At 44.3% G+C, this 23,954-nt stretch overlaps 1 protein-coding gene across 4 annotated transcripts in view; it reads right to left on the reverse strand.

Annotated features, from left to right (window-relative positions):
• Window positions 1-6,366: 6,366 nt before the first annotated feature.
• Window positions 6,367-23,954, reverse strand: part of ZFYVE1 (zinc finger FYVE-type containing 1) — a 32,288-nt gene continuing 14,700 nt past the window's right edge. For 3 of the 4 annotated variants that reach the window (XM_024106607.3, XM_065595304.1, XM_008169885.4), the window contains 10 exons: window positions 22,371-22,875; window positions 20,040-20,254; window positions 16,126-16,232; window positions 14,359-14,467; window positions 13,589-13,686; window positions 13,360-13,477; window positions 12,407-12,577; window positions 11,193-11,373; window positions 10,369-10,482; window positions 6,367-8,485 (listed from right to left, as the gene is read on the reverse strand). In XM_024106607.3, coding sequence (XP_023962375.1) covers window positions 8,253-8,485; window positions 10,369-10,482; window positions 11,193-11,373; window positions 12,407-12,577; window positions 13,360-13,477; window positions 13,589-13,686; window positions 14,359-14,467; window positions 16,126-16,232; window positions 20,040-20,254; window positions 22,371-22,875 — 1,851 coding nt within the window. In that variant the 3' untranslated portion in view covers window positions 6,367-8,252. The remainder of the gene's footprint in view (window positions 8,486-10,368; window positions 10,483-11,192; window positions 11,374-12,406; window positions 12,578-13,359; window positions 13,478-13,588; window positions 13,687-14,358; window positions 14,468-16,125; window positions 16,233-20,039; window positions 20,255-22,370; window positions 22,876-23,954) is intronic. The other variant, XM_065595305.1, reaches the window with a different exon arrangement.

Below are 23,954 nucleotides of genomic sequence, written 5' to 3' on the forward strand. Positions count from 1 at the left end.
GTAGGAATCAAGCAGAAATTCTGAGAAGAGACCCTCTAGGTTTACTGAAGTAAAGAACCTTACAGATACCCAGTTGTTCTCCTCATAGTTATAGCTTCATTTCAGCAGAGAATGAGTCCATGTTTGTTACCTTAGTGAAACATGTTACTATATGTGCCATGAGGTACTGAAAGCAGCATACGATCCTATTAGTCACTTATCTCTGCCCTGAGTGAGATTTCTCTTTTAGCACTGAGCTCCTTAAGTCACAAAGGGAACATTGAAAAATGGCAGCCCCAAACCTAAAAGTTACATGAATGACGAGGTGGGTATTACTCCTACTGAGTGCAACTGCTGCAGTATTTCTCCTTGGCTGCTTTTCTTTCACTCCCTGCCTACAACCCCAGAACCATGGAGAAAAGTCCTGGCTGCCCAAAAGGCAATGACAAAACTCTGATTAACATCAGTGGTTCTGCTATTATATTCATGACTATGAACTGTAGGCCCAATCCTGTAAAATGCTGAGTGCCCTCATCTCCTGCTGAAGGGGGGACAGGATAGCTCAGTGGTTTTGAGCATTGGCCTGCTAAACCCAGGATTGTGAGTTCAATCCTTGAGGGGGCCATTTAGGGAACTGGGGTAAAAATCTGTTTGGGGATTGGTCCTGCTTTGAGCAGGGGGTTAGACTAGATGACCTCCTGAGGTCCCTTCCAACCCTGATATTTTATGAAAATTTATTTGTGCCCTAGGAATGAATCCAACATCAGTTTAAGCTTCCTGGCCTTTCATGTTAGTTCATTGCTCCACATATAGGTCTTGCAAAGTAAGGACAATTGCAGTGGCTAGTTTGAATACCACTGTTTAAAGATTTACTAATGAAAATGAATTTTTTTAAAACAAAACTTCATAACATGGCCCTTTGAGTAAATGGTGTTCTTGTTTAGCAGTGGCAGGTGCCATTTCAAGCTGAGTCCTGCAAACACTTGTGTATGTGCATCACTTCAAGCACGTGAGTAGTCAGATTGAAGTCAATGAGCCTACTCTCATGCCTAAAGTTAAGCACCCACATCAGTGTTTGCAGGATCCAGACTTATCTGCTAACAGCACAATTTACTTTCTCTAGATCACCTTTTCCAGCCATAGATTTCAAAGCACTTCACAAAATTATTATCCTCACATTACAGAGAGGTTAAGTGATGTTTTCAGGGTGTGGGCAAGTCAGTGAGAGGCATAGTCTGAGAGACCTCAGGTGTCCTGACTTTCTGTGTTCCAACCAGTAGACCACAGCTGTCCACGCTATCTGTCACTGTTGTATCATCACTGTAGCTGTGAACAGTTGTGATGTTTTTCTGACAGCCACCCTCTAGGTACTACTGCTTCCCATTAAGAAATCCAGTCTGCCACTGTAGAACTGCTTTTCAGAGTAGAAATGGAAGAATTTAACACCCATTTGGAAGTATTAGAAATCAGGGTTCAAAGCCTCCCAAAGGAAGTTTCTACAATTAAAAGACGGGGGGGGGCAGGATGGGACTTATTTAACTCCAATAAAACTCTGATTTCTAAAGGAAGCTGAATTCTACAAGCCCAGCTTTGCAACAGCAGAGCTTTCGGATACATTTTTATTTATTCAACATGTAAACTACATTAATTAGTGACAATCTGTAATTCAGTGCAGTGATCAAATGATTTATTACACTGGAGAGGATATTGTTACACCATATACTTGGATTTTTGTAAGGGAATTGTTCATATTGGTAGTGGTCATTTCAATGGATGGTAGAAGTGAGAAAACTAAATACACTTCATTGCTTAGTTGCAATAACTGATCTTGCTCTTTGGCAGCTGCCACATTGTTAACTTACATTAACTTCCTGTCACAGTGAATTGTTGATTTGCAAGGCTTGACTACAGTAATTTTCCCATTTTCTGGCATTGCTGGGATCTTTCAGCTGAAGTCTTTCCACTGAAGAACTTGAATAGTCCCAAAATGCAATTATGTGGCTTATGCTTGGTGACTAACAAAATACACGAGTCAGGATAGTTTTCTGTAATAAGCAGAGATGTCTGGGGAAAGATGGTAATTTTTATATGCATATGCATGGTATGATTCCCTCTCATTCTGTAATAAAATCTCTGATTCTTTTGCTATTGCTGAAAAATGTGAAATGGATTGAAACGAATAGTCTATTTGATTTTGGCAACAAGCAGGAAAGCAAGACCCCTCCCCTTACTGTAGTGTGGTTTTTTTTTAAATGTAAAAAATACAATTGGCATTGCCCTGCTCTACCCAATAGTACCTTTCACAGGCAGCTGTTTTACATCTTCATTTCATTTAAAAACTGATGTTTTCAATCACTTTTAGCTCCACCTGCTGTAACTTTGTGCTAGTTACTCTCAGCAACCTGCATTTCTTAAGCCCTTAGCAGTAGCACTTCGGCATCAATGGGTATGGCCCTGCACAAACTGATGAGCAAAGGTTAAGGACCTTTTGTGGAAAATTACCAACTATATATATTTCAGAGGTGGCCAAACCACGGCTTGCGAGCCACATGTGGCTCTTTTACAGTTTAAGTGCAGCTTGCGGGGCCCCTCTTCCTCCCCCCACCCCATTTTTCACCTACCAAACTGGGGGAGCTCAGGGCTTCTGCCCTGTGGTGGGGCTAGGGGCTTCAGAAGGAGCAGGGCTGAAGCCCCGAACCCCAGCAAGTACCTCCTGTGGGGCTGAAGCCCCGAGAACCCCCTCCCCACAGGGCAGAAGACCCTAGCCCCACCACCCCACTGCAGGGCTAAAGCCCTGAGCCCCAATAGGTGTGCCTGCCTCTCGAACTTCCAAAGATTATTGTATGCGGTTCAGATAGTCAGTACGTTTGGCCATCCTTGATATATATTTTCTCCCATTTCAGTAATTTTTCATGAATTTTTTGTAATGAAAATTTTTCAAATCTAGTTCTCCTACCTTACTTTCACTTTTTGTACTTGTTTAGAAAAAAAAAAAGTAAAACCGTGAGAGGAAAAGGGGATTTTTTCCTCCCATCAAAATGAAAATCCAGTCAATCCCTTTTAATCATTAGCAGCAGGCAAGAACAAATCTACTGCTACCAAAGGCCCAGATCCTGAAAGGTGTTTAGGTGCCTAACTCCCATTGAAATTAATGGGAATTAAGGCACCTAAGCATCTTTGAGAATCTGGGCCAAATTGCTTCTGACAGAGGCTTAACTCCAGATACTAGCACATTGCTACACTAGCTGACGTTACAGTCATTAAAAGCACAGGTTGTCCGATTACACATTGAAAAGGGAAGATGTTCAATAGACAAAAATGAGATGCCAGCACAAACTCTAGCAGGCAGGCTCGAGGTAAGGGAACTACATGTAAAAGAGCCACAGCTAGTTCTCTGTATGGCCAGGTGGAAAACCCAAAAGCTTTCATGCTGTTAGTACACAGGCTAATCTCCCTTTCATAACAACTTGGGAACTGGTCAGTCTCCCAGGGCTTCAGTTGGGGCACTAGGGGATGCTGTAGCAGGCAGATGGGTGGTTTCTAGTTCTTGCAGGGCATGGCAGAGCTATGGATCAAGGAATAATATAAAAAAAAGCACAGAGTAGTTTTGAGACCATGGTCAGGGGAGGGATTGTCTTGTTTTCCAGACCACAGACAAAAGGCCCAATGCAGAAGTGACAAATCGGGGAGTGTCAATTACAAGTGAGTAAACTGGAGAAAATATAACTCACAGTCCACGCAGACAGCAGAAGGGTGAGGTTATAGCAGGAAAAACACAAAACAGGAGGGTCAAACACAAATGTTCCTTTTCTTTCACATCCTCCTGCTAGATGCTTTTCCTGTCCCAACCCTGCTCTTCCACCCCCTGGTTGTCTAAATTCCAGTAGTCTACAGTCACCATGTGCTAGATATACCTTATCTTGCCTCTGAGTTTGGCCCAAAGATTTCACAGTGTGGGGACATCTGAAAGTGAACAAATTTATAGTAACAGATAAACCTCCTACTGTGTCTAGCTCAAAATTGGAGAGGAAAAATCCATCCTTTATATTCAGAGGAACATGCACCTCTTTACAGGTAACTGACACAGTCAGCTCATTTGAAGTAAATAAGTCTGAGCAAAGAATAAAATCATCTCTGTTTCCTCTTCCTGAAATCTGAGCTGCTTACTGTACACCCTGTTAAAGAATTATTTTCATTACTTGGGCAAACTGTCAGGCATATTTGCATGTCAATTCATGATTCTTATTTTAATCAATTTTTTTTTTTTTTGGCCACATTTGCTAGAAAAGATGTAGAAGTTTCTTGATCCACTGTGAATCTGCCATCACTTTTCTGGCAAAAAAATACTATCAAACACAGACTACTTTGTTCTGTAAGTCAAAACAGTCTGTTATCTTGCCACATCTCACACAGACTGAAATTAATAATCTTGCCAAGACAAGTGTTTACTGCAGCCACTGAAACATTACCATTATAGTGACTGTGCAAGTTGGTGCAAAGGCCAAACTCCCACCTTGATTTACAAGACTTTAAACTGTGACTCTCTAATCAGTAATCTACAAAACCCATAAACTAGTATTTTGGAAATATACTGAAAGAGAATGGCATTTTTCATCTAACAGGGAAATAAGGTTTTGCTTTTAACCCTATGATGTTTCATTCCTCGATTCCAATAATAAGTGTTTTCCCTACCTCCCAAGTGAACTTCATTCAATTACTAGACCTCTTCTAGGTTGACATCGTGAAGCAACCTCCAGTTTGGGCTTTTCCAGAGCTCAGGAAAGGCTACCGATGCTTGGAGATGGACTTTTGCAAGAGTCACTCTATTTAGATGCTGTGGGAGTGTCAGCAAGAACAGCTTCTCTGGTAAGAGGTTGTGGGCTTAGATGCAAGCTTGGGGTAGGCACTGTCTTTTTGTCCTGTGTTTGTACAGTGCCAGGCACAATGGGATTCTAGTCCATGACCAGGGCTCCTAGGTTGCTATGATAATGCAAATAAATAAATAATAATAATAATGAACAAAAATGAGTTTATTTCAGGTCCTCCTTTTCCTAGTAAAAACTCATGTCTTCAAAATGGGTTTTCCACTTCCTGTCCTGGATGCTGCAGTGTTACCTGCTTAACACTCTGAAGCATTAAGCAGGCGAGACTCATTTTTCAGATTGTTTTCCCAGTTAAAAGTTTATGCTGCTGCAGAAATACAGAGCATTGTCCAGGTTCAAGGGAGAGGGTGTTGTTCAAAGCCATTTTCTTATGAAACACTAATGCCTCAAGCATAGAAATCTGGTAATCCCAGCTCCTGCTGGGCTCAGTTAATGCACACATTCTAGGCATATTTATCTCCTTTAAGTGCCTGATCCAACGCCCATTTAAGTCAACATGAATCTTTCCATTGACTTCACTAGGAGATGAACAAGGCTCTCAACCAGCAGCTAGTGCTGAGCCGTCTAGGAACCCCTGGCTTTCTCATGAGGACTATATTCCAACATGAGAGCAGGATCTTAAATATGACTCTCATTTTGGAACAGGGAAAGGTCTAAAGAAAAAGTCTGACTAGGCTCTGTTCTCCCCACACCCGTGATACCTGATGCTGTCAGAACAGGGAGAGGGGAGGGCCTACAGTGGACAGCTTAGAACAGTGCTCTTTAACCTTTGTGGTATACAGTATTTTTTTCCCCTGGGAGGCTTTTGTAACCTGAGACTCTTTTTTCATTTTCTCCCTCTACCCAAGCACTCTCATTGGATGCTATAGCATAGGACAAAGCACAGTGCATTAAAACTGAGGCCTTGTCTATCTGGGCAAGTTGCACCAATATAACCTAAGGTGTGAATTGAAACCAAACTAGTTAAACTGATGCAAACCCCCACGTAGACACTCTTATTCTGGTGTAAGACTGGTTTATTTCACATTAGTTTAAATGGATTAGGAACAGATTTAAATTAAACTGAAATAAGCCACTTAAACTGAAATAAGAGAGTCCACACAGGAATTTAAACTGGTTTGAAAAGTAGTGCTAGTTAAACCAGAGCAACTTTCCTGTGTAGCCGAGTCTCTTAGCTTTCCTGTTGCTACCTTATTTAGGGTTACCTGTTGCCCTCTTCTTTATTTTACTGATGCTCAGCTACAACATTTCCCCCGACATCAACCCCATTTAAGGTAAGCACAACAAAAGGGCTCTTGCTTTGCTGACCAGATCTCAGCACGGTCCCAACACCCCAGAGCACTAGAACTGTCAGTCGGGATTGGACTCCATGTCCCAATAGGCACTTGGATACCACCGCAATGCGTGTGCTAGAAATGCATAGACAGCACTTTGTCTTACATGGACTGAGGCAGTACATCTGCCAGTAGCAGGACAAAATTCTAACAAGTCAATGACACAGAGATTCTGAAGTGAAGACTTTATACAAGGAATGTCATGGATGGTTTCTCTTTCTGGATTAACATGGTAGTAAAGCTACATGCATGGAAGCCACACAGGGCATGGCCTTCAAATCAACAACACATATTGACTGTATTGTCCACCACCTATTCAAAAATAAACAGCTCAAAGTGCAGAGCTATGCTGTAAAATGTCTTTTCTAAGACCGGACTATTAACGACTCCTATCCCCCACTCCCTTCCAGGTGACTGTCAGCTTATGACAGCCTTTGATTACAAAATACAAGTCAGTCTCTGGCAACTTTAACCAGCAGGGAACGTTTCCTACCACACATTCCGTTTCAGCTTCAGCGTGAAGTCTGGGAACAGCTGCCTGGGGCAGTCACTTTGCAAACAGGTTCCTTCAGGGGCAAGAGCAAGAACTGTTAGTTAAAAGCCCAAAGCCAGCACACTTGTTCAGAAGGTCTAGTCTTTTATAGCAGTTAATTTAATAATACAGTCCTATCAGAGGGTGTCAATCATTGAGCTACACAAGGGCATGTTTAACAGGTAGGACTAAATCAGTTTCAGGGTATAGTGTCAAACTCCAGCCACTACAATTGGAGACAAGTCCCCTCCATGGGAGCATCCCTTGTCTACATAAGCCAAAAGTTCAGTTCATGATGGTCTCTTATTTCTTGTCATGAGAGCCAAAATCCACAGAAAAGGAGCGTATCAGTTGAGCGCAGTGGTTTGCTCATTGCTGATAAATTCAGTGGTTCAATGCAGACCTTTATGGAAGGGTGAAGTCCAGTGAGTGCCACTTGCTAAGAGCTGAGAAGAGATTCCTGTTTTCCAGCTGGATCTGTAGGTTTGGTTGGTTTGTTGTTGTTTTTATAAGAAAGATCACAGTCAAATCTGTGCCGTTTCTATGCAGCCGTCTGCAAGACCATTGGTGGCACCATGGATTTGGGGACCCTTTAAAACTTTAGTAAGCCTAGCAAACACTAGACTGCAGGTCATGCAATCTTCCAGAAAACAGGCACTTGCCTCGTTCTGGTCACAAGCCTCTTAGTTTCTGACAAACCTCATAAAGCAGTTAAAGTGCTCCAGAAAGAAATCCAAGCGCATGGGAACATGGTCAAGAAGAGTGAGACCCTGCAATCTTGTGTTGACATGGAAATGGCTTCTACCACAGATGCCCTAGCATTTTCCACATCATTTGTTTTCCTTTCAACAACTCTAGCTTGGTCTCTGCCATGGTGCTAGGTTCACCTCCACTCGCCTGCACTGCAGTCCCATGACCTGCCAGACTAGCATTTATGACCACAATTCAAATGGATTTTGCAAACCCTTTAGTGCCAGCACGTGGAGCTTCCAGAGGCAGGGCACTTCCCATTATCAGATGCAATTCATGCATCAACACTTGGGGAGCCTTGGACCCTCCTGGCAGCAAAGGGTCCAAACCTTTACAATAGGACCGTGTGATGAGCAAAATGCTTCAAGAGAAAAATTAGAAGGCACTGCAGTGGCTATGAATTCGACCCAATACAGCAGGGTCCAGCTGCATCTCTTATTTGAACTAGAAATATTCAAAACTTCACTAGCCACCGGCATCCTTAACATACTAAATTATATAGATATAGATGTTTAAACTGGAATAAAATACATTGGATTTGGGTTGCTCATTTACATGAGCTCCCCCTGCCCCAATCAGCTTACAATTAAAACCTGAAGGTCCAGTTTACTCACTTGAGCTCATGTCCCAGCATTCCAAGATGGGTAGAACATGAGAGCAGGCCGGAGATCAGAAACATGCATTCTGGCTGCAAAAAGTGAAAGGGAGACCAAATATTTTTTTCTAACCCTGAGAACCTAAGGAATCGTGAAGGACCCAGACAGGAAGCTGGGGTTAAAGGTCACCGGGTTTCTTATTGCAGTTAAAACAGACTCGCACTGGATGATCCCATCCGCGGGAAGGGACTGCTCGGCGCTCGTTTGAACATTCATCGCAGAATCCCTGGCCGCAGGCTCGACAGTGGTGTTTAGAGAGCTTGATGTTGAACTCCTTCTGGCAGTTGTGGCAGTGCAGGATTTCATGATCCGGCACCCAGTAAGCAGGTCTAGCAGCATCTTTCACGAGCCCTACAAAGGATTAGAAAGAACCACAGCGATTAGAATGTCTCCTGTTCTTTGCTAAGGAAAAGGAGGGGAAGGACGCAGGGACTACCAGCAATGCCTGTGCCTTTCCAAGGAGCTCATTACGGAAACTGTTAAGGTCTGCCCACAGAATACTTCATTCTAGCAGGCATCTGCTAGTAGTTCAGGCTATTCCAAATCTTTCATATTCTGCCCCTACACAATTCAATGGCATTGTTTTAATGGGGACCCTGCCACCACTACACCATTGTTTAATAAATAATAATAATAATAATTAGTTAGAGCTGGTTTGGTAGCCCTAGAGAATGAAATCCAATAGGCACAACATGCACTGCAAGCTTCCCCTGCACATTCGACCCTGACCAAGTCAGGGGCCAGATAGCAGATCAATCTCCAAGTCTCTCTCAATCCTACACCTTTTTGCTAAGACTGCCACCCAGGATACCAATTTATAGCACGTGATGTGGATGCCTGTCTACTAGTAAGCAGACTGAGAACTTCAAGTCATTTCACATCAGGCACCAAATAGTGATCAGTGGCTTACAACACTTGGTGACTGCTGACCTTGGCTGGATTTGGACCAGTGACCTAAACATGAAAATTCCTGCATTAAATCTTATTCAGCCTGGCATAGGAAGTTAAGTAGATCTAATAGATCTCTGGGGACCATACAGCTCACACAATGTCAAGAGCTTCTTGTAGTTCACACTGTTGAAGTAGGGCAGCTAGTATTCTTAACCCCTAGTCTTGGCTCCTCAAGAGAACAGGGTGATCAAATCTCCCTGAATTACTGAAGTGATCCCACAAACAGAATATTATACCAAGAAAGGAAGAGATTCTGGGCTGTGAAAAAAGCACAGCCCACTTTACTAATTTTTTGCTATTTTTTGCAGAAGGCCATCCAGGATAAGTGGAGGTGGACACCTCCTCCCGCCAGGACTCGTTCAGAGAACATTGGCTTTCTCTGCCTTATCTTCCGTCCATTGCAGTTCAGCTGGGTGGCTAAAACAATGTAACCATCACTCTTACAGGTATGTGTACCATGGTGGTAACACCAACATCTGGCAGCGTATTCCTGCTTCCATTTTATTAAATAATAAAAGATCTGCCAGCCTGATTAAATTCCAGACAGAGCAATGGCGGGAAGGTCTGATCAGTGGTTAATGTAATTCATCACCCTCTATTGCTGTCTCCCTCCTGTGGGGGGGGGGGGGTTTGGTTAGCAGAACAAACAGCAGTTCAGCTGTGGAACAACATTTAAACCCAGGTATCTGCTGAGGCACCTGGGCTGGTACCCAGTGCACTAACAACCAGCACACTGTCATTGTACTAACTTCAGCATTAAGGACCATCCTCCCAGTTACTGGATGTTTAAATTTCTTGGTCCTAATTTGCAGAAGTGCCGAGCACCCGTAGATCCCAATTATGTCAACTGGAGCTGCAGGCACTCAGAACCTCTAAAAACCTGATAGAATGTCTCATAGTTTGGCCATGATTTTTTAAGCACAGCCTAGGAAACTCAGTCTGGCAGATCACTGCAATAACCCTACTGGCGTATCGGGAAGAAGTGATGCTCAGAACTCAAGGATCTGGGATGCTGCACTGTGGAGAGACTAGAAGTGAGAAGGCGTAAACTGGAAATAAAATGCTGAGGAAGTAGAGGAAATGTACGGAGAGAGCTTGGTGGGGCCCACGGCCCTGCAGAAGAAGAAGTCAGAAGGGAGACCCTCAACCCACATTGGCACCCTGGAATAAGAAGGGTCAGTGTGCCATGCCAGCTCATTTCAAGCACTGAAGTTTAATAAACAGCTCTGACATACGCAACCAAAATGTTGTTAGAAAAACAATTGGAAGCAAAGAGCACCCACCTAGTGGGATGTCTATGGCAGTCACCACAGCTCCAAGAGTGTTCTGCACTGCCTCACCGACCTTCCTGGCGATCAGCGTCCCACCTTCCTCCTCTGTCTGTGACTCGGGCACATCTGCATGATAGAGTTATGGTTCAAAACCCAAGGCACAGTTCGTGCCAAGTCTCAGTTAATCTGTATTATTAGAGAAACTAATGTTAAACCAAGGTAACTTGGTTGGTTAGGTGCAGCACCTGTAGCGTAGGCCTGGGGCTCTCTGGCATCCCAGTGTAGCCAAACACCGTTCAGCCTTTATTTCACACCCACCGTGCTTTCCCTGGGGAAATTTGTATGACCTTCACTGTTACACTTTTCCTCCACCCACATGGACAAGACACCATCTGCTCTAAGACCAGTGCAGAGGGATGCTATCTCCCCACCAGCAGAAGATGTTGCCTTCTGGGATATTGGGATAAAGTCCAATTTAGAAATAATTCCTCCAAGAGATCAGACTTTTCAGTAATTTCTTGTGAATGGTATTTGCAGTAAAAAGGGTCTCTCAGAGTTCATCTGCTTTCCCCACCAGAAGCATTCACAAACATGACTTCAAATCCTTCTCTGAGGTGGTGTGTACCCCAAGGAATGGCACCATCTACACCCATTACAAGGGCATCAGTTGGCAGGTTGGATCAATTTATGGGCCAACTTCCCTATCTGCCCTGGAATGGGGCTTTCGATAGAAAATCAGTGGTAAGATTTCAGACACAATGGTTATGGTTAATGGTGACAGGAAGGTGGAGAATTTCCTTCCATTCCCAGAACTAGCACAGTCAGGTCAGGATTACCTAACCGGATGCCCCTGCTGTCATGGCAGTTGTCACACACTCTCACTGGCGCCGGTCCCCAGCCCCGCTCAGGGACGGGGCGGGTCTTGGAAGAGCAGCCATCGCAGAAGCCCTCCCCGCAGGCCCGGCAGTGATGTTTAGTATCATTATCTTTAAAGGATGTGCCACACTTGTTGCAATTCTGAATAAGACAAACCAGAAAGAGAAACTATTAGTTTGATTTTCCTAATTATCTCCAGTACAAAAAGCGTCCGAGAGCTAGATCACAAGATGTCAGGGACAGTGGCACCCATGAAAGTGACTGGATCCTGCACAAGTGGGGAAAGTATTGTAAGTCTCATAGTTAACTGATCTGTACTTCCACTGCAGAGACGTTTTGATGTCTTTCACTGAAGTGTCTCGGGCATAGACACCACTTGGTGTGGTGCCAGCATTGTCCTTCTGGCTCGATGACTTCATACCCAAAGAAGGGACCCATGGGAAGGCAAGCATGCTGTGCCTAGGCCAGCAGCATTACTATGAACCCTATGGTTACAGCTGTGAATGGTTACAGCTACGCTTTCTTGGGTGCCTACAGGACTGGGCAGTTGATCTGTGGGCACTTGAAAGTTTTGGAAAACAAAGATAAGATGGTCCTTTCCATTTTAGCCATCTGCCCAATTCCTTTTATATGCTTTCTCAAAGGAGCTGGGAGTCTCTCTCTAATTGAATTGGAAGGGCCAAGTATTCATCTCCAGCTTCATATTTTGTACAAATTGGTTACACTTGCAAAAGTGGGAATGCAAAAATGGGAGGCCAGGACTTCAACTTTGATTCTTTATACTCAAGAGCAAGCATGTGGGAGCCAGCATTTTTATCAACAGTACTGATGGTGGGAATGGGTCCAACTTGAAGAAGCAGGGAAGGGTCAGTGGAATAATAAGGGGACAAATTGCACATCCAGAGAAGAAGGCATCTGACATTATCTTTCTCAGGCCAAGCCAAGAACGTGAATAGCAGGGGTCCCTGCCGTTGGCTCTGAAGAGCTGCAGGAGGTGGGTGAGCTGCAGTTTGCAATCCACAGGAGACAAGGCACCTGAAATCTATCAGATGTTTTTTTAACTGGTTACTCTGTCATTTTATTTTTGGAGAAGGTGTGGCGGAAGGGTTATGTTCAGCTAAGCAAAGGGAGGAGGTTCCCTCAACTGCATGAAAGAACGGCAGCTGCTACATACCAGGATTTGAGAGTTGGGTCTCCAGTAGGCAGGGGCAATCTGGTCCGTCAGCCAAGAGGTCACAGCTTTTGTGGGTCCCAGGCTGAGCTCAGACACAGACTGTGCCATGAAATTCATCCCATCCAATAGGCGCTGAGCTGCATTGTTGTTGTCTTTCAGAAATCCATCTGTCTATAACACAATGGGAATTTACATGAAAATGGAAAAACAGAGAAGGAAACGTTTACTTCTCCTAAGTAGATGCTTCTTGGAGGAAATGCCCATCCACTGCTGCTGTTAAAATGGAGAACACCACCTGGAAGAATCACACTCCCATTTTTTTTAGAGAGAGGGGATGTCTTAATGGTTCAAACATTCACACCAGGAGTCCAAATGTTGACAAAGTCAACCCAGTTCTTCATCCTTCCAAGGTAGGCTGAGTACTGCTCAATATACTGTGTGCAAGACTTTCAGTGGGACCTTAAAAAACAAGGTCCTGTCCTGACTCCTGTGGATATTGAATATCCCTTGGCACTTTCTGTAAGAGTAGGAGGTTTGCTCATATGTCCCTTACTCCCACTGTTGTTCAGCATGCAGTGCAGCAGTGACTGGATTTCAGTGGGGATGTGTCTAAGGAGCATATTGGGATGAAAGCCCACTACGCAAATGTAGAGTAATTTTACTTATTAATCAGAGATGGGAAAGACCTGTTAGGTTTTCTAGCTCATATCTTGGGGACCACTGTAACATTGTGATGTGTCCAATCCAGTTTTAAATGTCCACTTGGGCAAAACTTGGCTGCCTCTTGCTATGAGGATTCCCACCCTGGAAAGGGCTCCATACTTCAAACAGCAGGGGCAGCTCCCATAACGAGAGTCAGTCCATTTTTTCTGCCATTATGCAAAAAAAAAAAAAAAAAAAGGGACAAAAAGAAACCACCCACACCTCCAAAGCACCCCAACAACAAGACTTACTCCTGGCCAGACGTGCTCGATTTCTGTCCTCACCACTGTGTCCACTGGATCTTGGTTCCCGAACCAGTACTGCCGGCTGCGGTACACCACTCCACAGTCGGGGCACTCAATCACATACCTGCAATGAGGAGCAAGGAGAACTGGTTACCTAGCAAGGGGCTGGAGGCCCAAAGGAGCTGGAAGAGGAAAGGAAAGGGAGAGCAGAAAGACTGCCTGCTCCTGCACTCACCCTGACCAGGCGTACTTGGCAAGGCCCATCCAAGGAGAATCCGTGGAAGCAGATGTTTTTGGCACCACACTGACCTCCTTCCCACGCTCGTAACAGGCCTGGAACAGGAGTGTTTGATTAGAATCACATATTTTGGCATCGCAGACACCAAGTCCCATGTGATTGTTTGGTCACAAGTGGATTTAAAGGCCTTATCTGGTGTGTGTTTGTGGAGATTGTTCGTTAAAGGGGCCACGTGATGGACCTCATCATTGATAATGGAATTTTTGTGCATTTATAACCCAAATGATGTCATTTGTCTAAACAACAATAAAATTATGGCTGTGGGTGAAGTAACCCCCAGGCTCCTCCATGTGACCTTTGAGTTACATACACCCCCCCCCCCAAAATCAACATTAGGGGTGGCTGGTAGGAAATAGGGAGAGCAATTCAGGGATTTATACAGTCAGTGTACCGAGACTGAAGAGGAACATCTAGAGTTTAAGCTGTCCTGGGAAATGGCAGCAGCGCAGCCCTCGGTGATTCAGCCAGCGAAAAATGCAAGCAGAGCGACTGGGCTGGTGGCAAACAGAATCATTACCCAAGAACTGTTAAAGATCGACAGGAATCTTGTTGCCAAGTCAAGGCCAAAGGACTGTTCCCACGAGTCTTCAACAGAAAAGAGGAGCAAGACCACAGGCACATGAGAGTAACATTTCTCATTCTCAGGGCATGGGTTCCCCTCTTCTCCCTCTCCATGTACTGGACCCCGTCCCTAGGGTTCTCTTTACCTTGCAGGTATAGACTCTGTTATCGTACTGGTGGGAGTATCTGCAGCGGCTCTTGGCTTCATGAGGAACTCCTTCTTTCGCATGGTTCATGCTGTTCTTACAGCCACACCTGAAGTTCAGAAGCAAACAGTGAGCAGGCTAGAGAGTCACTGATACAGGACAGATCTTTGTATAAGGACAGCTAAGTTGCCAGATCTAAAACTAGGTTTTATTCAATATTTTATGTTTGTATAGTCCCTTTAATCCCAAAGCACTTTAAAAGCTGTACATCCAACAATGACTTCATGGGCCATTGAAATGCAGCCACCACGGAGTGGGGTAAGCAGCGGTGTCACAGCAACATTATACAGCAATTTAGTACAGGATTGGATACTGTATCCAACAGAAGCTTCACAGGGAATCTAGATGGAACTAAGCAAGTTTAGAATTTGGCCAAGACATGAGAACTAACATCCCAGCTCTCACAAAGAAGTTCTAGAGAATCTTTAATGACCACAAAAGACAGAGAACCTAGTTTTACATCTTATTTGATAGACAGGACTTCCAGCAGCACAATCCTCCATAGCACCATGCTGATATAGCTCAATACAGTCTCAGGCTAGGTCTACACTACCCGCCTGAATTGGCGGGTAGAAATCGATCTCTCGGGGATCGAATTATCGCGTCTCGTCGGGACGCAACAATCGATCCCCGAATCGATGCTCTTACTCCACCAGCAGAGGTGGGAGTAAGCGCCGTCGACGGGGAGCCGCGGAGGTCGATTTTGCCGCTGTCCTCACAGCGGGGTAAGTCGGCTCTGATAGGTCGAATTCAGCTACGCTATTCGCGTAGCTGAATTTGCATATATTAAAATCGACCCCCTCCCTGTAGTGAAGACCTGCCCTTAGAAGGATGACTGCCACCTACTGAATTACCAGCACCACTTCCCACACTACCTGGGCTTTCCTTAGACAGGACTTGCAGTCAAGTTCTGATGCACTGACAGGTCAGTATGCAAAATTTCATCAGCCCCAATAGGTGTGGCTTCAGGTCACAGTCCAAGGCTGGGTGGATGTATGTTTTGGTGATGTTTATGTAATGAATATAACAGAAAGTCTCACAGGCAATTATTTCTGACTTCAAGGGATTCTTGTAGACCACTCATTTCACACTCTGCCCTGTGAGGGACTTGCAAGTTCTGAGACCACATGCTTATGAACACCATGGAAGGGATGTGGGCAAAAAGAGATTACACTGATACTTAACTTGCAATATTGCGGATTCCGCAATATTAGGTTTCCACTGCAATTTTGCAAGCGGGAGCCCCAGGCAGCCGCTCTCAGCCCCATGGGCCGACAGTGGAAAATCAAGGGAAAAGTAATAATGGATTTTGTTACTGCAAATAATAATGTCCATTATTACTTTTCCTCAATTTTCCATGACTTGTCTGTAACTCAGCCGCAATTTTTTGACATTCGTCCCGCAATTCAAGTAGGGCCTTACTGCTATATGAAAAAGAGTCCATATTGTCTAGCTGGAACACAGAGACAGCAGCCTCCACAGTACACACATCAAACTGCTTTTCAGGGAGTTCAAATGGGTTCTGGTGTCAGGGGAAACATACAAATTCTGTATTCAGACTAAGGAGTTACCACACTGATGTCACCACTATGCTGATGATGCTTCTCCAGGGTACTTGTGACCTCACTATGACAATGCATTCTGATGCTACAGATCTTGACAGTACTGTCTCCCAGAGGGATGAGGGTGTGTTTCTTGCCTACTTACCCACAGCTGAGGCATACAGTAGAGCAGGTGAAATACTCATCCGGAAAGAAGGAGCTGTGAGCCATCTGGTCATCAGGGATCTCACCGCTGAACCGGTCGCTCAATGCCTGTCAGACCAAGTGAGAGAAATTGCTGAGGAATTCAGAGCAACAAGGACATTGATTCACCAGGCCAGTGACAGCCTTCTGGAAAGGTACACGTCTTCATGGACATCCTGGGAGGCTGCTCATGGACACTCCGTGGGTTCCTCTCTGGGAGAGGGCCAGCTGGGCTGTGTAGCTAACAAATCACGGCTCACTGATCAGGAAACCATACGGGTATGAGCTACAAAAGGAAAAATATAATCCCCTCTGCCTTCCTTCTAATACAGTCCAAACAAAATCAACAATCTTGCATGTGGCAGGGAGATGGAATGGATGATCTCAAGGGTTTTTTCCATCTCTAACTTCCATGATAGGGCAGAAGGGGTTGGAAGAAGAAGGTTGCACAGAGTAAATAGCTGGATAAAAAGGGTTTTGTCAGAAATCCCTTGAAGTCAGAAATAATTCCACACCGAAGGAAACAACATTTGATCCTACATACTCAACAAACCATGCAAGGTTTGAGCTAGGTGACTTACATTAACTAGCATTAATTAAGGCCATTGGGAACCATATAGCTAACATCCTGCAAAACTTTATTTTTAGTGATGGCGAAATAGTGCAAGTTTCCGTCCTGGGGCCTTCTCAAAGTGCCTCAGTCCTATTCTGCAGGAACCACATATGAGGTGAAAAGGGAGCTCACTCTCCATGGTCCATTCAGTCCTTGTTTTTTGAGCTCATACTGCAAACAAGCATGATAATTAGGGCCAGTTATGATGGTAGCTTTTGTGATGGAAACATGTCTCCACTGGGACCTGGGATTTGTCTACACTGGCAATTTACAGCGTTGCAACTTTCTCGCTCAGGGGTGTGAAAAAACACCCCCCTGAGTGCAGCAAATTTCAGCGCTGTAAAGCGCCAGTGTAGACAGCGCTGGCAGCTATGCCCCTCGTGGAGGTGGGTTTTTTAGAGCGCTGGGAGAGCTGTCTCCCAGCACTGCGCCGCAACCACACAAGCCATGCTACTTTAGCGTTGCCAGTGTAGACTAGCCCCTGGACTGTGACCAAACACATTCTACACAAACCACTAAGTGGCTCTCAACTGTCAGTGCCTTTTGATTACTGATGTGGGCTAGATGTGAACTGGCAGCACCATAAACAAAATGTGGCAATAGCCCTTAAATTCTTGAGAAAAATAAACTACCACAGCACACATGCTGCGGGAATGGTGAAGAGGTTGATATTCTTCTCTTCAAAAGAAATCACTTTTCTTCTTTCACTAAAAAAACAACAAAGCAAAATAACAGACTCTGCCCACACTCCTTCTCTATTAGATACTCAGAATTATGTACTGCCCCAGTGGAACTATGTTCCTGACCTTCACTGGTCCCAAGGGTCAGATCTGTATCTAGAGAAGAAAGGCAAAAAAATATTTTCTCTTGTAGGGAAACTGAGGAAAACATTTGCTGCAAATCTATGTCTAGGTGACTGCCTGGAGATCAGTTACCCTGGCAACAACATAGATCTCTCCATTTTCAACCATTTTGGTACAACTGTGTCTGGCTTGGGCATTTATAACGTGCCTGCCGCTGCTAACACTGAGCTTCCTGTATTATCAAGTATTTAAAAAGCTACATTTAATGTTTTAAAGAGGCAGAATAATGTTATTTTAAAAGTTTCATTTTTACAAGCTTTGTTTACCACGAAGCCTGAACTAAACATCACCTCTAATAGGCAACTCTATCTATGTAAGGTTTTCCTGGAGAGCCCGTCACGATAATACTGAAGAGCTGAACAAATGAACTAAATATCATGCTACTAACTTTAAAGAGTTACCACATTCTCTAATACAATGTAATTTGACTTTTATGTATGTATCAATCTCTACCAGGCAATCAATTCCTGAGGGTCCCTTGGGTGACTATGCACAAAGTAAAATAATAATATTATAAAAATTAAAACTCCTCAAATATTTTATTTTGTGAGGCATTTTGGAAAAGACAAGTGCCATACTGTTAATCTGTCCATTTGCTTTGGTAAAATAAGTCTTTCAAGAGATGTTATGAAGGCCAAAAGTGTAACTGGGCTTAATTTTTTTTTTTTTTAATAAGATCATGGAGGATAGGTCCATCAATGGCTATGAGTCAGGATGGTCAGGTATGCAACCTCATGCTCTGGATGTTCCTAAACCTCTGCCTGCTAGAATCATAGACTCATAGGACTGGAAGGGAGCTCCAGAGGTCATCTAGTCCAGTCCCCTGCACTCAGGGCAGGACTAAGTATTATCTAGACCATCCCTGACAGGTGTTTGTCTAACCTGGTCTTAAAAATCTGAAGCAATGAAAATGCCCACCAGGAGGCAGCGTATGAGTGCAGGGGACAGAACTTTCACAGAAGCCAGAGCCAGGCCGTGGAACTCACTCCCTCAGGAAATAATAGTGGCCAGAGGAATAACCATTTTCAGAACCAGATGCAAAACTCTTTTCTTAAACTTTCTGAGGGAGAACCAAGTTCGTCACAAGCATACATACACAGAAAATAATCATGCTCTTTCTCCTACAGAGAGAGAGTGATTGTTATTCTTATTTTTAAATACTTAGGAAGCCCACTGGTATTATGGTGATAAGGACATAGATATATTAGAGAGGTCTTCAGCCTCTCTTCCACCCCTCCAGCTCCTTTCCATCAGCCCTCAAGTATGCTACTGTATCTCCAATCCTAACAATCCCTCCCTTGATCTCACTTGCTTCTCCAGCTACTGCCACATCTCCCTCCTTCCCTTTGCCTCCCAGCTCCTTCAGTATACTGTCTGTACCCAGTGCCTTTACTTCCTCACCTCTCAGATCCCTTGCAATCAGAACCTAGGAACTGGGTCAGATCAATGGTCCATCTAGCTCAGTATCCTGTCTTCTGACAGTGGTCAATGCCAGGTGCTCCAGAGGGAATGAACAGAACAGGCAATCAGCGAGTGATCCACCCCCTGTTGTCCACTCCCAGCTTCTGACAATCAGAGGCTAGGGACACCTAGAACATGGGGTTGTATCCCTGATTATCTTGGCTAATAGCCACTGATGGACCTATCCTCCATGAACTTTTCTTTTTTGAACCCCGCTATAGTTTTGGCCTTCACAGCATTCCCTGGCAGAAGTTCCATAGGTTGACTGTGTGTTGCGTGAAGAAATACTTCCTTTGGTTTGTTTTAAACCTGCTGCCTATTAATTTCATTGGATGACCCTGGTTCTTACGTTATGTGAAGGAATAAAAAAAAAACCCACTCCCTTATTCACTTTCTCCACAACATTCATGATTTTATAGACCTCTATCATATCCCCTCTTAGTCATCTCTTCTCAGTTTCTACCCTTATCACTGCACTGATGCTGCTCTTAAGAAAGTTATTAATAATCTCCTCCTGGCCAGATCCATGAGCATCTTTATAAATATCCTCCATGAACTGTTTGTCACTTGTAATAAAGTTTATCACTCTTTCCTCCCCCAGTCAGCTTCCTCCTAGGTGTGGGTTTGAGATTTTGCTTTTCTGATTCTCCTTTAACCTTTCCATCTGATTCTTCAGGGGGTCTCCATAAGTTCTTCTTTATTTTCCCCCTGTCCTGCTGTCTTCCCCCAGCATAGAGCCACCCAGCCCATTCAACCGTCTATATGAGAGACATTGAAGACTTGCCTTTTCTCCAGATAGCTGCAATTCTGCATTAGAGCTTTGTGTGGAACTTTATTAGGGTGCATGATACTTGGGAATGGGGCCACAGACATGAATAAGGACCCCAGGAGCCTCTTCCCCAACCGCTGGTGAGCCCCACACTGCAGCAAATGACTTACTTTCAGTGCTTTGAAGATAACCCCAGGTTGTCGTGGGGAACGGGTGGTATTGTTCTCCAGCTGGTGCTCCACAGCTATCCTAAGTCCCGAGAAGTCTGTGGGGGGATTGTAAGTCCTCGTTCCCTTGTAGTGGATTGAGCTGAAGGCTTCGGGGAAGCGGCTCAGTTTCCGGAACCGATCCTGGATGAGTTTTTCAGGCGCCTCAGAGGGGTGATCTAAACCCATTCAAAAGCAGTAACAGGTGTATTAACAACTGTTGGTTTAGCATAATACTATTTAACAATCAGGCAGTGCTTTAACAATGCAAAGTGCTATACTCATATTCCTAACTACTCTTCACCACCCTTCTGTGATGCAGATAAACAAGTATTCCCCATTTGACACATGGGCAGAATGAAACATTTGCAAAAGTCGCCTCTGTTTTGGATACAGTGTTAGCCCCCTACAACCGAAGTTGAGACATGCTGAGCATAGCTAAAACTGAAATCAGTGGGAACTGTGGGTGGTCAGCATCTCTGAAAATCTGGGCTTACTGGTCCTAAAACTGGGCACCAAAAATTAGAGGCCAATTTGGAATATTTGACATTAAATAAACAAACTTTATGTTAAAGTGTGTTAGAACTCAGCAGTTCCTGGCTCCGGGCCACTAGGCCACACCGTGAAAGGTTTAGCGTTAGTGCCTTCATTCCCACCACTCCTTATATGTTCATTCTACATGCAAACCAGATGGCAGGAAAGGGAAAGTCTAGGTCTACCCTCCCCCAGAAAACCCAGCAACAAAGAATTAGCAATTTCAGGTCAGACCAACAGTCTACCAACTCCTAGAACATGCTTCCAGCAATGGAATATGGTGTATGCTTCACAGGAAGGCAAATCCCCACCCCTTTTTAAAAAACAAACAAACCACACATCCCAACACTGTCCCTCAAGCTGTGTGTTGCTGCATATGGTGTGTGTTATGGGGGTGGATTCCCTTCTGGCTTCCACAGAGATCAGCCAATGCTCTGAAGTATATGTTTTTATTACCCTGCCTTTGTGCATATAACTACAACTGTCATTATTGGTCATAAAATTAACCAGCTACAGCATTTGACTCTGACCTCCTGAGGCAGCAAATTCCAGCAGCTAACTACATGCTGTGTGAAATCCTGCTTCCTTATTTGTTCTACATTTACCTACCAAGGTGAGAAGGTGATGCCATTTTTATATAGCCACTTTGTTGCTTAAATACATTCTGAAAAATAACCATAGGGAGATGCTGGGCTGAGTTCCTTGGTTTTCCTATTTGCTTAGCGCCTTGTGGTCAGCAAACACCCAGCCTGAAGAAGCCAGCAACAATATTGTGGGCCTGCAGGGAGTTGCTGTGGTCTTGCACAGCAGGGCACTTCTGGATGCACACAAACAGAAGGAAGCTAAACCCTGTCTGCACTGATGTAGCCAGGTGCACTGACCAAGGCTCCCCTCAAAATATTAGAGCATGGTAGGGGTGGGCAAAGCCAAAACAGGGTTTAGTGTACACTTTGAAAGAGTAGGTGAACTCCTGGTCCCTGTGAAGTCAATCACAAAACGCCCACTGACTTCAATGGAGCTAGGATTTCACCCATAGATGTGTAACAAGCCATATGACTTAAATATGCTTAGTCTGGCATGCAATGAACCAAGTTAAAATGCTGAAGAAGGAAATAGACAGTGGTGAGAATGAAAACATAGTGGTGCTGACCCCCTGTAAGGCATTGAAGGAAAACCTACTGGCAATATTGCATATTTTTAGCAATATTTTTAGGAAGAAGCAGGACAACCCACCAGCCACTGGCGACCACACACTCAGTCTGTGTTTCCTAGAAGTCATGCCTGCCTAGGAATGGTACCAATCCCCAGAAATCCCAGTGCCCAGGGAAGGGTTTATAAACAAGTCCATTTCATACTTCTTACCCATTTAGTTCTGTAAGTATGATCTGTTTTAATTTATTTTTGTGACAGGGTCCTCTACATCCCTATCATAATGTTAGGGTCCCCCACTTTCACTTGCCCTCACTCTATTACCCATCCTCCTGGGCCAATGCCACAGTCACTGTCCTATGTTGAGGAGGATCACAGGAGATTCCCTTCAGGACTAATCAGTGTTGGTCATTAACTGGCTAACTGGGTTGCTACCCTGTGACATAAATCTCTCATTCCACCATCAGAGCATAGCATGCTGCCTCTGCAGACCCTCTGCCATCCTGAAACATGAGCAAGACCAGACTTTCACCCAGATCTTCCACATGGCAGTCCAATTAACAGATAACATTTAGCTATATTTTGAATCACTGTTTCTTTCTCTCTACTCACCGGAGCCCAGTAGCTTGGTGTGCACAGTCTCATGGAAGATAATGACTGCAGGACCCAGAGTGGACAAGGGAACATCCAAGCCACAGCGGGCTGTGGTTGCCTTCAGCTCCTTAGTGAAATGTTTCAGGTAGGCCTCTGAAGCATCCCCAAGGAATTTGAAGAGGTCATTGTGGAGTCTGTCAGCATGCGTACGGTAGATAACAAGGTCAGAGATGGCCAGGACCTTAAGAAGCAGCCGCGTTCTTTGACTCACATTCACTGTGGCCCCAAGCAGACCTTCTGTGTCAATCACCACCATTTTGTGGACAGGGTCATAGCCTGCCCATACACCAACTGTGCAGGATTCTTGGGCTGGAGATGTCTTAAAGACCTCACGACCATAGAAGAAAGTGTGGTTAAGGGTGTGTGACTTGCCATCCCCAGTGTTCCCAAAGATGGACACCACCTTCAGGTGTTGGTCAGGCTTGCAGTCCAGTTTCTTAATAAAGTCTTCTTCATTCATCACCTTCCAAAATAAGAAAATTACAACATTATAGATGGGAAACTAGAAAAGACAACACTAAAAGCAGAGCTGGCTTCAGGGCTCACAGGGTTCGTGAGGATGAGCAATTTCCATTTCGGTCCTTTATAAACCTTACAAACATATAGGAGTCCCAGGCAAAATTTTCAAAAACACCAAAATGTTGTAGGAGCTTAAGTCTCATTGACTTTTAATGGGACCCAGGCTTCTAAGTCATGTAGGTGCTCTTGCCCTCCATCATCAGTGGCCAAATGACAGCTCCTCCATATCCTATCACCAATTCTCCAAGCCAGTTCCCCCCCTCACCCTCCCAGAGCAATACATCTTATGGGATGAGTAGGAAAAAAAAAAAAAAGAGAGAGATTTAGATCCAGACTTCTGAAGTGAATTAAAGCAATTTTTAAAGCAGGTTTTTCCACCTGCTATTCCACCTTGTAATATACTTGATTGGGCCTTTTTTTTTTTTAAACCACAACAGTTTAAAAAACAAAACAAAAAAAAAACCACTGCACCTGGCCTTCACTACATCTGGTTTCCGGGGCTTTTACTTGGGATAAGTGAGACTTGTCATAAATTTAATGGCAGATTGTGAGACATTTCTGTTCAGATAGCACAGCAACGGGGCTCAGATAAAAGAGATGATCAGATAGACAAGGCAGGCTCACCTGAAATCCTAATTTCAATTGCAGAATAACAGTGCTTTAGAGTTCAAAGTTTTTGTCCTGCTCAAGGTCTGGTTATTGTAGTTTGCCATGTGTGTCCACATGGGGACAAGGCATCCTTCCTTCAATAGGTGTTTACTCAAGAAAATTTGTGTCACAAGAAGAGCAAAATAAAAACACTTACTGAGAGGGATTAAATTCAGTTCATTCCCCCCCTTGACTCCTCCCATGGAGTTCCCTACAATAGCAAAAGGCACTGATTTCTCTTCTACTTGCCACTAATTTCTGGAGGCCTGGGCCATAGACTCATAGACTTTAAGGTCAGAAGGGACAATTATGATCATCTAGTCTGACCTCCTGCACAACGCAGGCTACAGAATCTCACCCACCCACTTCTGTATC

Source organism: Chrysemys picta, chromosome 4, assembly GCF_011386835.1.
Source record: "Chrysemys picta bellii isolate R12L10 chromosome 4, ASM1138683v2, whole genome shotgun sequence".
Lineage (NCBI taxonomy): Eukaryota > Metazoa > Chordata > Testudines > Emydidae > Chrysemys > Chrysemys picta.